The following is a 15153-nucleotide window of genomic DNA, read 5'->3' as shown; positions in this document are numbered from 1 at the left end:
CCGGGAGGTGGGAGCGAGCGGATCCCAGGCGCTTGGGAGGTCTCCAGCAAGATCAGAGCCCCACGCGCCAGACCAAGCCCTGCTGGGGTGGGCATAAAGGGGAGCGGGGAGGGGAAACGGGTGGTTTTGCTCCAGTTTCTGCTGGCCCGGTCCTGCCATGTTTGGTGAAAATCACAAATATGGAAAGGGCTGACTGCCTTCCCCTTCTGGCTCCTCGGATTTATCAAATAACTGAGTTATTGCAAAAGCTTCGAGCTCAAGAGCCGGGCAGAGAGCATGGGGGGAAGGTTGCAGGCACTGCAGGCACTGATCCTGGACATGAGGCCAGGGCAGGGATGTTTCCAACCCATGGCTCCAGTTTTGCCCCAGAAAAACAAATTAACTGGTTCATGTGGGGTTTTTTTTTTGCCTGTTCAGCTGCAAAGGCCACGAGCTAGAGGACAAGGGCTGAGCCAGAGCCTGGCAAGCCCGGGCTTTCTGGGTGCCATCCCAACGTCAGTGCACGCAGCATCCCACGGGGTCAGGGACCCCTCGCTGCAGCACAAATCCAGTCCGAGCAGCAGAAATCCTCCCTCCACGTGAGCTATTTTGATGCCTCTCTCCAAAACTACCTGTTTGCTGCTGTCGGGTGAGAACAAACCAGCCCCAAACCCAAGAGGGCTGGAATTAGCCTGTCCCGGTTCAGCGGTATTTGCTAAATCCGTGAGCGAGCGATGGTTTGCTGCAGCAGGGAGGTAAACACAACCATCAGCCTGCTAAAATACCTGTGGTTAGCGCTGCGGGCTCAGCACGGCTCCGGCTGGCGTGGCGACACGCGATAGGCACCAACACAGCATTGCACACCCCTTCCTCTCCTCCCCGCCGGCTGGGAGGCAAAGGCTCCCTGGGGCAAGTTCATGGCTTTGGAGCTGGCCACCTTGAGAGCCACCTTGGTACGGAGCTGGCTGACCTCTCCAGGGGGTTGAGCCTCGTCCCTCCAGCCCAGGCAACCACCCTGGGTAGTCCTCCGATGTGGCTGGTGACTGGTTTCCAGTTCTGGCCACAACCCTTTGGCAGCCACGCTGCTCCTCTCCCTGGGCTCAGTGCTCCCCAACCCACTGGCCCCATCCTGCCCTGGTGCAGAGCAGGGTGGAGGGGGCTGAAGCACCAACGAGGGGGTGAGAATGGAGGGCAATCTCCTAAGTTCCCTGGAAGGGGAAGGGCTGGGTGAGCTCACGGCTTCCCAGATGCCAGAGGAACCGCACGGAGAGGGATGTGCTCTGCAGACACCAGCCACGAGAAAAGCTTTGGCTCCTGCCAACGCCAGCTGGGCTTGTGTTAGGAACGAGGGAGGGGAAGCAGCTTTCTGGGGTGCGGAGTCCCAGGGTCTGCTAACGCAGGGGACACGTCACCCCGGCTCTGTGCAAACGGAGCGACGAGGCCGCCTGCTCCCCTGGGTCAGGGAAAGAAAGGGCTGGTCCCAGCCTGGCTCAGAAATTGCCATAGAAAGGGGCTGCAGGGCCATGGTGTGGGACTTGCTGAAGCCCGAGGTGGCAACAAGGCCGTGGGTGCTGGGAGCGGAAAGGAAAGGCCCTCCTGGAGCCCCAAGCCAGGGCAGGCTCGCAGACGCCCAGGGCAGGCGAGCGGTACCTGGAGGGGACGCCAGGCGCGGGGAGGGAGGAGGATGTCACGAGGAAGCAGCTGAAGATGCAGGCTCTGGGGGAACTGGAGCAGCTCCAGCATTCCCCAAGCACCGGCTCTTGGCAGAGCGAATAACCGGCAGGAACCGTGCAGGCAGAAAACACCCCGAAGAAAACCCACCGGGCCGTGGCAGCAGCCCTCGGGAGCGAGCCCGGAGCTGCTGCGACGGGGGGTAGGAAGCAAAGCGGAAAGCGAGCACGTACCTGCAGCCCAGAACCAGAGCGTGCCGGGCTCTCCTGCCAGCCCTGCATCCAGAGCAAACCGCCTCCCTGCCGGGCATGGGTTCAGCGGGCGGCTGGGAGCCCGTGGCTGGGAATTGGCTCGGGGACCTGGCCGCTGCAGCCGCGCTGCTCGGCTCGCTGAGCTCCAGGATAATCTCGGCCCAGCTTTCCCCTTTTATCCCCTGGTACAACCTCGATGCGTTTTTTCAATTAGGTCCATCTTTTAAGCTCGGGAGCGCATTTCTAGGAAGGGCTGCGCTGTCTCTCGTGGCCCTCGTGGGCTGACGCTGCGCAGAGCGGGGCATCCCTGGCACCGGTCCTGCCCGCATCCAGCTGAAGTGCCGCCGCGCTGCAGCCGGCGCGGTGCTGCCCGGGAGCACTCAAGGAGTTACCCCTTACCCCCAGCCCACCTACCGGGTGTTTTTGAGAGCAGAGCTCCCTGCCTCCCTCATGACAGCTCCGGCACGCGCGGAGCATGGACCGCTTCCACCTTCCCCCCCACCAGCAACCCGCCTCCGTCCTCTCCGAATCCGCGTCTGCCACCTTCCACAGGGCGATGGCTGAAAAGCAAAGGGAAAGATGCAGCGAGGGTGTACTTTGGGATGAGAAGGCTGGGTGAAAATGTGGTCTGAAAGCAACAGTAAAAAAAAAGAAAGAAAAATCGATGAAGTCCTCAGCGGATATTTCAGCGCAGTGAAATCGCTGCCTGCTGCGGGAGGGCTGGTTGCGGGGTGATGGGTAAAGCAAACGAGGGGTTTGCGGCGCAGGAGGGTGATGGGTTGAGATCTTTAACTTGAGTTGGGAGCCCGGGCAGGATGGGAAGGGAGCAGCTTGCCCAGCCTGCTCTGCCCGATCTGGCCCAGCCCCGGTGGGTGACCCAGCTCCGCTCCAGCAGCCGAGTTGAAGCACGAACTGGAAGCGCAGCTCACAAATTGCACGCTGAGCGCGTTTCCCCTCGAGGCCATTTTCCAAGCTGCAGTCAACCGCAAGCCCACCCCGCTAACAGCCTCCTCCATTAGCCTCCGCCTGCTCCTTCCCCCTCGGCCGTGCCCTCCGCCCCGGCACCTCCAGACGGTTCACAAACAGCGATTAGGCCTCCAGCCAGGGAGGAAAGAGACCAGCGCTGGCTTCCTGCATCTGTCACTGTCACCTCTCCTCGGCCTGCGTCTCTGCCGCTGAGATAAGAAACTCTCGGGGGCAGGAGGCCACCTCTCACGGGGCATCTCCGCAGGGCTCTGCACATCTGCCTGCCCCCGGCTCCAGCTGTACCAGGCAAAGAGGTTGCGGCTCCCTCATCCTGCCAGCTGAACCGCTCGGCTGCTGCCCACGTCAGCTCTAACGAGCTGGAACAGGTTACGTGGTGGGTCTTTGCTTGTTTTCATGCTGACATAGGCTAGGGAACGTCCCACGAGCAGCTCAGCTGGCAGATGGGAGGGAGGAAGAGGGAAAAACTCCAGCTGCAGACTGCTTCACTTGCTGGGTGAAGAAGAAAACCCCCAAAGCCTTCATACACACACAGAGCAATGAGCTCAGAGAGAATACGGCACCAGTAGGTCCCCCCAGGAACAGGTATCTCATCGTGAGCGTGAGCAGCTGATCCAAGACAGCCCTTGGCTCTTGCCACCCATCTGCTCTTCCCACTCGTGACGCCGCACAAGCCAGGAGGAGCACAGACCATTCCCAACGTGCATCTAGCCCCAACCAGCCACTGATTCTCCCAGCAATTTGAAGGCGGTCTCATTTTTCAGTGTAAATAATGCTTATGGGTCCCCCAAACTCTCTGCTGGGTTTCTCAAGCTGGATCTGTACGTGGAGTTTCTGACCACAGCTGGAAGCGCCCATGGCCACCAGCTGGTGATACACCAGGGGACACGACTCGTGGGTCTCAGGTCACCTTGATCATTATTTCAAACCAAGTGGCTGCTTGAAGTTAACACGTGCTCAAGGCTCTTCGCTCTCCCCCTCACAACTAAAGGATTCAAGGTGAGCACTCACATGGATCCAGCATCAGAAACCCAAGCACTTTGTACCGGTATTTTCAGATACTTGCAGGGTCTGTTTATCACTGTTTTGAAATATTAGGGTTGAGAGTGCAAAAAAAAGAATCCCACATGGGACTAATTTTGCATTTCCAAGTGCCTGAGGTCCTATGGATAAGGTAAGAGCTGGGAGTTAAAACGTCTGGGCAGGCAAATGCCAAATTTCCAAATCTTGGTGAATAGGGGGGGGAAAAAAACAACCTTGCATGTCATTAATTGCTAATAAAACAAAAAAAAAAAGAGCAAGACATCCATGCCCAGTGCCACCTTCCCAGTTATCATGAGGACTCCTGCAACAGAGACGCAGACACCTTCCCCTAGATTTCTTCCCCAGAAATTTTCAAAGGAGTTACCTTGAATTCCGACGATGAACCCAGCTGATGGGCCGGCCAGGACCCAAGCGTTTGCTCCTGCAGCAGGTTCAGTACATCAGCAGGGAACGGGAACACAGCCCTTGCTGAGCCCAGCAGCTTCCTCATGCTTTCACAAGAGCCACCGTGGCTGCAGGTTGCTTTGCTTTATGAAATTACTGCTTTTTGTCCAGCCTTCAATGCAAATAGGACAGGTGAGATAAGATCTGAGCACCCCAGTGCTTGTCCTTTTTGCTTAAAGCCAGCCTGGGCTTCTACTGGTGGCAAAGCACTCAAAGGATCTCATTTAAAAAGCAAACAGAAGATAAAAAACCAGGAAAGACAAAGCCTTAAAAGCTGCTTTCCTTCCAGCAACATGTCTCAACAGTTAAGTCACAGGGAGCGTTTCCATCAGGTCACAGACTGATGATACACATTTTGCTTTGTCTTACGAGGGTGAGGGGGGAGTACGTGCGAGGAGAGATTAGGCTGTATTAGCACATATACGATCAAAGCTGGATTATGACATCTAGTTAGGAAGAATAAAATACGTTCCCCGTGGCTCAGGAGACACACCAGCTCAGAAGGCAGTGTTGGCTGACAGTCTCACATAGCTGATGTAACAGGCTTGCTCAGATAACATCTGCCTCTGGAACAATAGGTTGGATTTCATGAGGTGTTTGTACAAAGACAACAGTCCTCTTCCTGGAGCGCCTGCGATTTGCAGTCTCCTCTGCACACACGCTGCCAGAGCACTGCTGTTTCCAGGGTATCTTTTCATCCAGCCGTGGATGTGGAGTGAAACAGCCACTGGAACACGTTTATCTCGCTGCTTGTGAGCTGGATGCATGTTTTCATTTAACAAGTGAAAACATTCTCCTTTCCCGCAAGCCTGACTCACGCTTAGGGAAGGCTGTTGACCAAGAGCCAATCCCTTTCGTAATGCCCATCACACCTTACTGCTGCACAGCAGGGAGACAACGGTTCAAACCTTCGTCTCCTCCTTGGACAGGGAGCTGAACCTCAGACCTCCTGCTTTTGTGGGATCTGAACTGCAGGGAACTCCACAGCAGGACCCAACTGGAGGCCTCCTGCTTCTATTCACTGCTTCAGAACGAGATTTTAGCCTTACCCCACCTCTCGCTAAGACCAAGAGTAAAACTTGTCAGTTTGACAACCAACCACAAGGAGCGAGGCAACAAGAACTGTACTAGTCTGATAGAAAGCTTCACTGTCCAGTAAACATTCTCAGAAACAAACATTAATTAGAAAGACAGACAGAAGCTGACCTAGACTATGTCTCGGCTCCTCGATTCAATGTAGATTCAATTCAGATCGCTTGCCTTCAACTTGGAGGGATACATTTCAGACCTACTTAAATGAATCACAGAATCATTCAGGTTGGAAGAGCCCGCTGGGATCATCGAGTCCAACCATTGCCCTGACACCACCGTGTCAACTAGACCAGGGCACTAAGTGCCATGGCCAGGCTTTTCTTAAACCCCTCCACAGATGGTGACTCCACCACCTCCCTGGGCAGCCCCTTCCAATGGCTAATGACCCTTGCTAAGAAGAAAGGCTTCCTAATGTCCAACCTGAACCTCCCCTGGCGAAGCTTGAGGCTGTGTCCTCTTGTCCTGTTGCTAGTTACCTGGGAGAAGAGGCCGACTCCCACTGCGCTACAACCTCCCTTCAGGTAGTTGTAGACTGCAATAAGGTCACCTCTGAGCCTCCTCTTCTCCAGGCTAAACACCCCCAGCTCCCTCAGCTGTTCCTCGGAGGTCAGACCCTCCAGACCCTTCACCACTTGGTTGCCCTCCTCTGCACTCGCTCCAACACCTCAACATCTTTCTTGAAGTGCGGGGCCCAGAACTGGACACAGCATTCAAGGTGCAGCACTCGCTGTGGTTGTATGCCCATGGAGAGCAGGAATCACAGCACATCTGTAGCTGTGTCGTGCTAAACCACTGCAAAACCAGTGACACGTGAGCATGGTACATCGCCCTCAGTTCGCATTCTACTGTGCTGACAGAATGACATTTCCAAACCAGGCCAAAAGAAACCATTAACCTTATATTTTATGTATTTGACCTTAAAATGTTTCATCTGAGGACTGATTTTTTTGAAAGGTTATTTCCATAAACGGTTAAAAAGTAATCTCTCTAAATATTAGAAAAGCTTAGTCGAAACTTTGTAATACGAACACTGGGGACAAGCAGAAGTAGTTCTGGTTTCGAAGGAATAATAACACTCACTACAACTGGGAAGGTGTCCACGAGGACAGCTGTAACTGACAGCTTGCAGTTCTTCCAAGGAATCTCACAAAAAGATTCAACAGCTTATGGACACATCGCTCTTTGCAATGTGACATGCCCCTCACAGAATCACAGAATCACCCAGGTTGGAAGAGACCTCAGGGATCATCAAGTCCAACCACCCCTTTTTAATCAGTCGGGTTTTCACACAAGGTACTGAATATAACTCTATTTACATTCAAAAATAGCATTTTTCTCTCTTCAGTACATAGTAGGAATGCCCGTGAATTAGTCAGTAGAAATCCCTCTAACACAGGTGGAGGACGGCTTTGTTGATCTCTGGGTTTGTCCAGTCGTTCCGGATATCATCCAGGTGATTATCAAAATCCACAAGCGTCTCGTAGGACTTGCTGTCCAAGAGAGATGCAGCGATTCTCTGGGCTTCGGTCCAATCTTCACAAAAATCACTAGGACGTAAAACAACCAGCAATTAAAAGTGATCACACAGAAAATCTCCTCCACCTCCTCTGCTCTGGAAATTCAGTCGCGCTCTCTGCAGTGTGGTCGTGGTGGTCACACCCCTGCCTGGCCGCAGAAGCTGTCTGTTATCTCTCACTACAGCAAAAAACAGCTTTAAAAGCACTGTCAGCTACACCCACCACCCTTACAGTGTCAGAGTTTTGCCCTTAACCAGGCAACTTGTTTTTCTTTGCTCCCCGAACACAAACAAACTCTGGAGTTTACTCACACGTGCGGGTCCTTGCACCTCCACTTGTTCTCGTGCAGCTCATACACGTGAATGGCAGGCTCCACGCACTCCATCGTGAACTTGGTGTTATCGACCTGGTGTGCAACAGAAAAACACCACCTCAGGCTCCTCCTCCAGATCCCAAGTAAAGAGATGAAATTAAAAAGTCAGTTTTTACAAGCAGGGCACCTTGCACTAACTTGTCCACTGTTCTACCTTTAAATGAGCTGAATTTTACAGCTTAAACTGCCAACATCCTTTGTCAAGGAGGCAAAGCAGCATTTGCTTCACATAAAACAAGAGTTTAGGTCACAGGAGGGGGTCATGAATACACTGCCTTCGCTCAAGGCTCGCAAGCAGAGAAGGCTTCCCCTTCCTTTGAGAAGGCAGACAGCTAACCACAGCCTCTCTGTAGACTTAGCAAGAACTTCACTGGCTACAGGTCACTGCATCTCTTCCCCAGAGCATTCGGAGGGCAAGAGAAAATTAGTTACTTGACTATTAAAGGATGCAGAGAATAGCACTTAAATGGCTAGTCCAACGCCACGGTCGTAACACTAACACAGAGAGAGGTGGCGGGGGAGGAAATGAAGTAATTTACCATTATGAGCGCTGTCTCGTTAAAGCCCTCTGCAATTCTGGAGGCCACCTTTTCCGCAACCTGGTTTGGACTGCAGCAGAAGGTAAAAGTGTGTTATGTGAACCATGACACTTCAGCTGAACCCAGCAGGAAACATGCTTAAAGAGATGTGAAAATTACACTGCGTGCTTACAAACAGGAACAAGATACCAAGCTGCTACACTTGATTGAAGTCAGAAGGCCAAGAAAACCCAGCTACTCTCTTCAGCCCGTGGTCTGGATCTTAGCTATGCTTAGGCAAAGGGTTTTTGAACAGCAAAATGCTCACTGCAGACTTCGTGTGGAATCCACATTTTGTGGCCTCTTACCTTCCTCCACCAGACCAAAGCCCGCAGCCACCTTTGCCCTGGCAGGTATTTAAAAAAGAAACCCAGTTTGCTCCCAGGTCTGCATTTGAACCCACTCGCTGCCCAGCTTCTCTACCAAAAATCAGATAATCTTTTAAAGGAAAACCTTTACCGTGTGTTTCAAAGATGACAATCTCTACGTGGTGCCAGTTATCTTCAGAAATGAAATTGGGAGTTTAAAAAAAAACCAAAACAAGCCTGAGATATTCTTTCAAACCTCAAAATGAACCAGCAAACTGTATCTTCTCCTTAAAAACGCCTCCAGCAGATTTATTCCCCTTGTAAGGAAAGAACAATGCCCTTATCCCTGTTAGAAACCTTAGGGGTCACAGGTATTACTTAAAAACATACTTAAGACTGATATACATTAAAAAAATAACTGGCACATAGGATAATACTTTAAACAAACTGTTCCTGCTTATTTTAAATTCAAGTATGATGTAATGACATACTCCCATTAGTCCTGATACTGGATTTGTCTAATAGATACAGGGGAAAATATTTGATAGACGTATCTAAAACTATATTATGGCTTCACAGGAAGACCCACTTATTAATTTGAGTTAGTTAGCAGGGGGAAAAAATGACTAATCCTGGGGAAAATAAGTGAAAAGAGATATTGCTGCTTGACTAACATCATCTTCCATTTCAAGAGCGTCCCTTCGCCACGTGAGAAAATGCTTCAATAAAACTCGGAGACGATTAAGCAGTTTTGTAAGAATTAAGTTGCTTCTGAAAGACTTTTCAAAAGATACTCAGAGTCACTCGAGTTTCCACGATACACAAGCAAATGCTCCTGCAAATTTTGGCTCTTTCCCTGACAACTGTAATTAAACTGGTTGGCAGTCGTTCAGATACCAGCCTTTTATAGCATCCACTAAAGAGGAGCGATCCAGGAAAGACCAGGCTTTCTGCACCTGAACAAAGGCCAGACCCACCAGCCCCACGAAGACAATGCAAAACCAGATGACAGTTGTCAAAGTTAATCAACACGCACGACTGCCGCCGATGATTTTTGTTGGCAGAGTACAAAGTACACCACAAAAGAGCAAACAGAAGGAAATATTGCACCAACACACCTGGCGTCTTTCACGCGTTCGTTTGCCTGGTAATATCCAGCTATCACGTAGCTATTCTCTTTGCACCAAGAGTCAATCTGAAAAAGGAATTGGAACAATTAAGCCCAGGAAAAAAAAAAAAAACAAACACAGAAATAAGGTGGTTTTAAGAACTAAGAAATCTCGTGTCTGCCCCGCAAATAAAATGGTAGTTGAAGCATTACAATAGCTTTGCCAACTGCTTCTTTAAATATATATATATTTATATACATTTATGTGCACACACACACGGAGTTTGGCTAATTTAACTCGCTCAGAGAAAGCAAATTGAACATTTGGAGAATGATGGAAAACATTAACCAAATGGAGCAAAAGAGCATGAAGTTTTCTCAGGCAGAGCCTGGCCTGAATTCCAATGACAGGACTAGTAAAGAGCTTCAGCAACGTCACCTGGGAGAGGAGTCCAGGTCTCACCTATTGTGGCTATTTTCTGTTAGTGTTCCTCTGACAGGCTTTAGAAAACATTCACCACGTGGATGGGTGACTGTAGTCTCACTTCAAAAAGAGCTTGTCCATTTTATTTCTACTGTAACATTTCTAGGTTAAAGCACAAGCATTTTTTTACTTTAATTAGCAAGTAAAGCTTGAAGTGAAAGCTAAATGCGAGCGGAAAGTTTGTCCCATTTATGATTTTTCAACTCTGTTACAAAAAGGCTTTTGTGATAAAAGGGTTTTGCTTTGAGAGTTCACCTCCGAGGGTAACTACCCACTGGAGCAACTAATCAAACCACGCGGGCGGATTCTCAGCTCTCTTAAAGTCTTTCAATCAGAACTGAACTAAAAATACTCTCCTGCTCAGCCACGAGATAAGGGCTCGATGAAAGAACTATTGCCATAAATCCTCTCATCTCCGTTATAGACGGTCAGTCCAGGCAGCTCCTCCTTATTTAACATCCCTATGTCAATGCTTAAACATATGCATTTATTTGCATACAATTTACCCAACTTCTGGTTTATGCAAGTACAAAAGTTTATGTAGTTTTGTTGGTTTTTTTTTTCTTTTTAAGTGCAGTTTCAGCAGGTGCACACTGCTGTTCTTTCTGCTTTCTGCTGGATCTGAATTCCTCCTGCTGAGTCTGTCTTGCTTTGAAAAAAAAATATATATATATATGATGTTTCTCCTTGTAATTGAGGATATCAAGTCAGCATAATACAGAGCCCTGAAAGACAGAAGTGGAGAAAGCAGCTAGAATTTTCCTTTGCAGTCCCTAGAGAGCACGCATCAAAAAAACCTCAACAGCTCTATTGAAATGGAGTCCAAAAATATACCTGATGCTGACCTGTCGCATCCTGGAAGTCAAATCAATCTCATTTTTAGCAATAATTATAGTATCAGACTGCATAAAGAAACAAGCCACGGGAATAATCCCTCCCCGACAAGGGATGACATGGATTTATGTGATTTAAGAACAAAAAAAAAGGCTGCGTAGCCCTTCTACAGCTGAGGGCCAACTGCTGCTTCAATTGCAAACCCATTTTGAAGGCTCAGGACTGTGGTTTTAATTGTTAGTGGCTTGAAAGCTTGGCATTAAAGCGAGAAGCCCAGACACTAAAATTAATAATAATAATAATAATAGAAGTCCATCAATTTAAACCTTAGTTCTAAATCAATTTTTGTTGCATGCTAAAAATGGTCTTTAAAAAAAAAAAAGAGTATGATTTTTAAGTTCTCAGTTCCCCAAGTGGTAACTAAAAACTGCTTCTGTGAAAAAAAAGGAAAAAAAATCCTCTTTTTGAAATGAAAGCAGTTTCCAAACACTCTCTACCCATGGCACTATCACCTCAGGCAGCCTTAGCATCAATTGGCCCCTGGTATTTTTAGTCGTGGCCAGCCCTGACAAGGGCAAGCCAACGGGGGACAAATCAGATCTCGCTCCGCACGGCGCGTGTCACCCCTGAGAAATCAAAAGAGGCCAAAGGCGGGTGGCAGAGGGGTCTGGAGGAGGAGGAAGGCTGTGCCCTGCTGCCAGCGGCCCTGCTGTTCCAGCCATGCGAGTGGAGGGGGAAGTGCTGCTTGCTTCATTTTTTTTTTTTTTCTTCTTTTTTTATTTCAAGACGACGCGGTTGCAAAACCACATCAATTAGCTGCGAAACTCAAAGGCACAAAAAACCCCCATGTGAAACTTAATTCCCTTCTTCTTTAATGACTCCGTTTTGGAAAGGGATTTCAAACCAAGAAGCCGAAGTGCAAATGAAATGCACGTGCTTCTGCCCTCTCCTCTGGAGCTACAAACCTTCAAGCGCTGCTGCGGGTTTAATAAAATTTGATTTTGTGGATTCCTTGTACCGAGGCTGCTGCGAAAGTGCCGCTGGCAATTTTTAGAGGTTACCACAGAGACACGTCCATTTGAATCACAGAATCACAGAATCAACCAGGTTGGAAGAGCCCTCTGGGATCATCGAGTCCAACCATTGCCCTGACACCACCAGGTCAACTAGACCAGGGCACTAAGTGCCATGGCCAGGCTTTTCTTAAACCCCTCCAGAGATGGTGACTCCACCACCTCCCTGGGCAGCCCCTTCCAATGGCTAATGACCCTTGCTGAGAAGAAATGCTTCCTAATGTCTAACCTGACCCTCCCCTGGCAAAGCTTGAGGCTGTGTCCTCTTGTCCTATCGCTGGTTGCCTGGGAGAAGAGGCCGACTCCCACTGCGCTACAAGCTCCCTTCAGGTAGTTGTAGACTGCACTAAGGTCACCTCTGAGCCTCCTCTTCTCCAGGCTAAACACCCCCAGCTCCCTCAGCCGTTCCTCGGAGGTCAGACCCTCCAGACCCTTCCCCAGCTTGGTCGCCCTCGCTTGAAAGCACACCCTCTATTTTCAGATTCAACCTGGAGACTACTGCTCCCATTAGATGTTCTGGGGTAACTCAGGTCAGAGAAGGGGAGGTGAAATTCGTGAGGCGGGTTCTAGAAAAGCCTCAGACGAGGCCACAGGCTTGACCAAGAACCAGCAGCGATTGAACTGGAAGAGAAACAGATCCCATTGAAAACGATCAAAGCTTTGAAATCCTTTAGAGACAGAGGTGCTTTGCTACAAACATCAAGTTTCAACCATGCCAATCTCACCAAATTATTCAGTAACCACGTGCTGTAGAGAACAGGTGAGAAAGTGCTCCCTTAAACACCAATAAAATCCCATTTCCATAGCTGCCGTGCCAGTATTTATTGACACCTTTGCCTTTGTTTAAACAAAAAAATGAGAGCAAAAGGCCTCGGGGCTCTTTTCAAACACTGTGTTTTCAAGCTGCCAAGTATCACAGGAGTCATCAAACGTGACTGCAAACCACAATATGTCTTAGCAAGTCCTAATTAATGTGGGAAATGCCAGGGGTGTCCGATCTGTAACTTTGTGTATCAAAAACCAAGAGTAAATACGCCAGACGCTGCCAGTTCTTTGGTTCCATGGTGATTTGCTTACTGTAGATGCAGGAGGATATTTCAGATGTTGCAAGAAACAGGATTTATTTCCTAATAATCTGATCCCACAGCACGATCTACACCGGGGAACTACACTGAAGGCCTGAAGTTCATGAAAATGCACAGCCACCGACCCCACAGAAAGGCATCTAGTCCTGATTTAAAGACAAACCCTACACATAGTTTAAATATATTATACGTGTTATTCTGTACTTCACTAGCAACTGCCACTTACTCATTTCCAGAGGAAAAATGAATTACTGTGGTTCAAAAAGGTCAAATCAAAGCCTTGCCTTCAGTAAAGCAATTACAAACAGTTTTATTCCATTTTCCCACACAGTAACACAAAGAAAACCGTAACTGGGGACAGCAGAAGATAATCATACTGGCAGCACACATTTCTGTGGCACTTCTACACTGTTACACTGGTGTAAATACATTTAAGGCTGACAAATTTTGCATGCTCCGCAGCAGTATGGCAGTCCTGACATCGTTCTCATCCTGCTTATATGGTGACAGGGGGGAAAAGGGATTATCCCACGATGACTTACTGCTCTTCCACAGCGGTGGGTGAGGTAGGGGATATCCTAACAGGGAGTGCTTGGCTGCCCAGAGTTAATGAACCAGGGATACTTGCAATACACCAAGGGAGATTTCAAACCCAAGCCAGACCTGCATTATGAAGGGACTTCATTTTTTTTCCCTATTTAGGCAAATGGCTTCCATAAATGGGGACACTACGGCAAAATGAATGAAGAAATTGAGAGCAGCCCTGAGGAGAAGGACTTGGGGGTGATGGTGGATGAGAAGCTCATCATGAGCTGGCAATGTGCGCTGGCAGCCCAGAAAGCCACCTGTGTCCTGGGCTGCATCCCCAGCAGCGTGGCCAGCAGGGCGAGGGAGGGGATTCTGCCCCTCTGCTCCGCTCTCGGGAGACCCCCCCTGCAGTGCTGTGTCCAGCTCTGGGGCCCCAACACAAGAAGGACACGGAGCTGTTGGAGCGAGTCCAGAGGAGGCCATGGAGATGGTCAGAGGCTGGAGCCCCTCTGCTATGGAGACAGGCTGAGAGAGTTGGGGCTGTTCAGCCTGGAGAAGATGCAGAAGAGAAAGCTCTGTGGAGACCTTACAGCAGCCTTCCAGTACCTGAAGGGGCTACAGGAAAGCTGGAGAGGGGCTTTTTACAAGGGCATGGAGTGACAGGACGAGGGGGAACAGGTTTAAACTGAAAGAGGGGAGATTGAGATGAGATATGAGTAAGAAATTCTTTGCTGTGAGGGTGGTGAGACACTGGCCCAGGTTGCCCAGAGAAGCTGTGGCTGCCCCCTCCCTGGCAGTGTTCAAGGCCAGGTTGGATGGGGCTTGGAGCAACCTGGTCTGGTGGAAGGTGTCCCTGCCTGTGGCAGGGGGGTTGGAACTAGATGGGCTTTAAGGTCGCTTCCAACCCAAACCAGTCTATGGTTCTACGAAATACATACTCACACGCATCTAGACACTCTTACTCAGAGACAAGCACGCCCTTTTCCAATTAGCTGATGTTGCTTTGAAGTGCCTTAAGCTGGGAAAAGCTCCTTCTGCTGTGGAATAAGGACATTCCCTCTGGGAGTCATTCGGGGATAATGACACCAATATAAATAGCAGTTTCTCTGCACTGAAGAAGAAATTATACAAAACTACAAGGCTCTGTAGTCTTCTGCTGTCTCCTCAGCAGAAAGCTGTATGGTGGGTGGGCCTCGGGGGGTTTTCCACTCTAGAAGGACTTTGCTCACCTCACAGATTTGGCTGCCGCCAGCGCAGGGCTGGCACAGCCACCCCAGCACCCCACGGCCCCGCAGCACCAGCCCTTCCTCGCCCCGGCTGCACCCCCCGAGCTCTGCCAGGACCTGGAGACGACCCCACCACCATCACCAACCCCTCGCTCCCGGGCCTAGGGAAAGGCCTAGGGCCTTACCAGGGTGAGGGCCACCTCCAGCATAGGGGCCAGCGCCAGGGTGCCGTGGAAGAGCGGGATGCAGTCGACGAAGAGCGAAGGGGGCCCGGTCTGGTCACGGCGCGGGGCGCCCGAGGGCCGATCGGCCACCAGCAGCCCGTTGACGGCGCAGTGCGGGTACTTGGCGCCGTGCAGCACCATTTTGCAGTAGGCCTGCGTGGTCAGCTTCATCCTGCCGCGGCCCCGCCACCGCGCACCGGCACCGGCACCGGCCCCGCTCCCTTCGCCTCCCCTCAGCCCACCCGCCGCCAAGCGCCGCCGAGTGTCGCCAAACGCCGCCAAGCGCCGCCGGCGCTGTCGTAAAAAGCGAGGAGCCGATCCGCCCGCATCCCGTCAGCCTCTAGGGCAGG

The 15153-nt window shown here is 50.3% G+C and overlaps 1 protein-coding gene across 2 annotated transcripts; it reads right to left on the bottom strand.

Moving 5' to 3' along the window:
• Positions 1-6355: 6355 nt before the first annotated feature.
• EMC8 (ER membrane protein complex subunit 8) lies at positions 6356-15130 on the bottom strand. 2 transcript variants are annotated; one of them, XM_068411139.1, is made up of 5 exons: positions 14765-15070; positions 9360-9436; positions 7895-7964; positions 7294-7388; positions 6356-7012 (listed from the first exon to the last, which is right to left on the bottom strand). In XM_068411139.1, the coding sequence occupies exons 1-5, from the start codon at positions 14972-14974 to the stop codon at positions 6853-6855; spliced, it is 612 nt and encodes a 203-aa protein (XP_068267240.1). In that variant the 5' UTR covers positions 14975-15070; the 3' UTR covers positions 6356-6852. The 2 variants fall into 2 exon arrangements, with proteins under 2 accessions (XP_068267240.1, XP_068267239.1); XM_068411138.1 differs by lacking the exon at positions 7895-7964 and having other exon boundaries at positions 14765-15130.
• Positions 15131-15153: the final 23 nt, after the last annotated feature.

Source organism: Nyctibius grandis, chromosome 12 (genome assembly GCF_013368605.1).
Source record: "Nyctibius grandis isolate bNycGra1 chromosome 12, bNycGra1.pri, whole genome shotgun sequence".
Lineage (NCBI taxonomy): Eukaryota > Metazoa > Chordata > Aves > Nyctibiiformes > Nyctibiidae > Nyctibius > Nyctibius grandis.
Note: the sequence above shows the minus strand (reverse complement) of the source record. Positions and strands in the feature narration are given on the sequence as shown.

Excerpts from the sequence above, each read along its gene's own strand:
- EMC8 (XM_068411139.1), bottom strand. The coding sequence starts at position 14,974 with ATGAAGCTGACCACGCAGGCCTACTGCAAAATGGTGCTGCACGGCGCC. Across the intron at positions 9,437-14,764 it reads TGGAGGTGGCCCTCACCCTG|ATTGACTCTTGGTGCAAAGA; the intron begins GTAAGGCCCTAG and ends TTCCTTTTTCAG. Across the intron at positions 7,965-9,359 it reads GAACGCGTGAAAGACGCCAG|TCCAAACCAGGTTGCGGAAA; the intron begins GTGTGTTGGTGC and ends CTTCTGCTGCAG.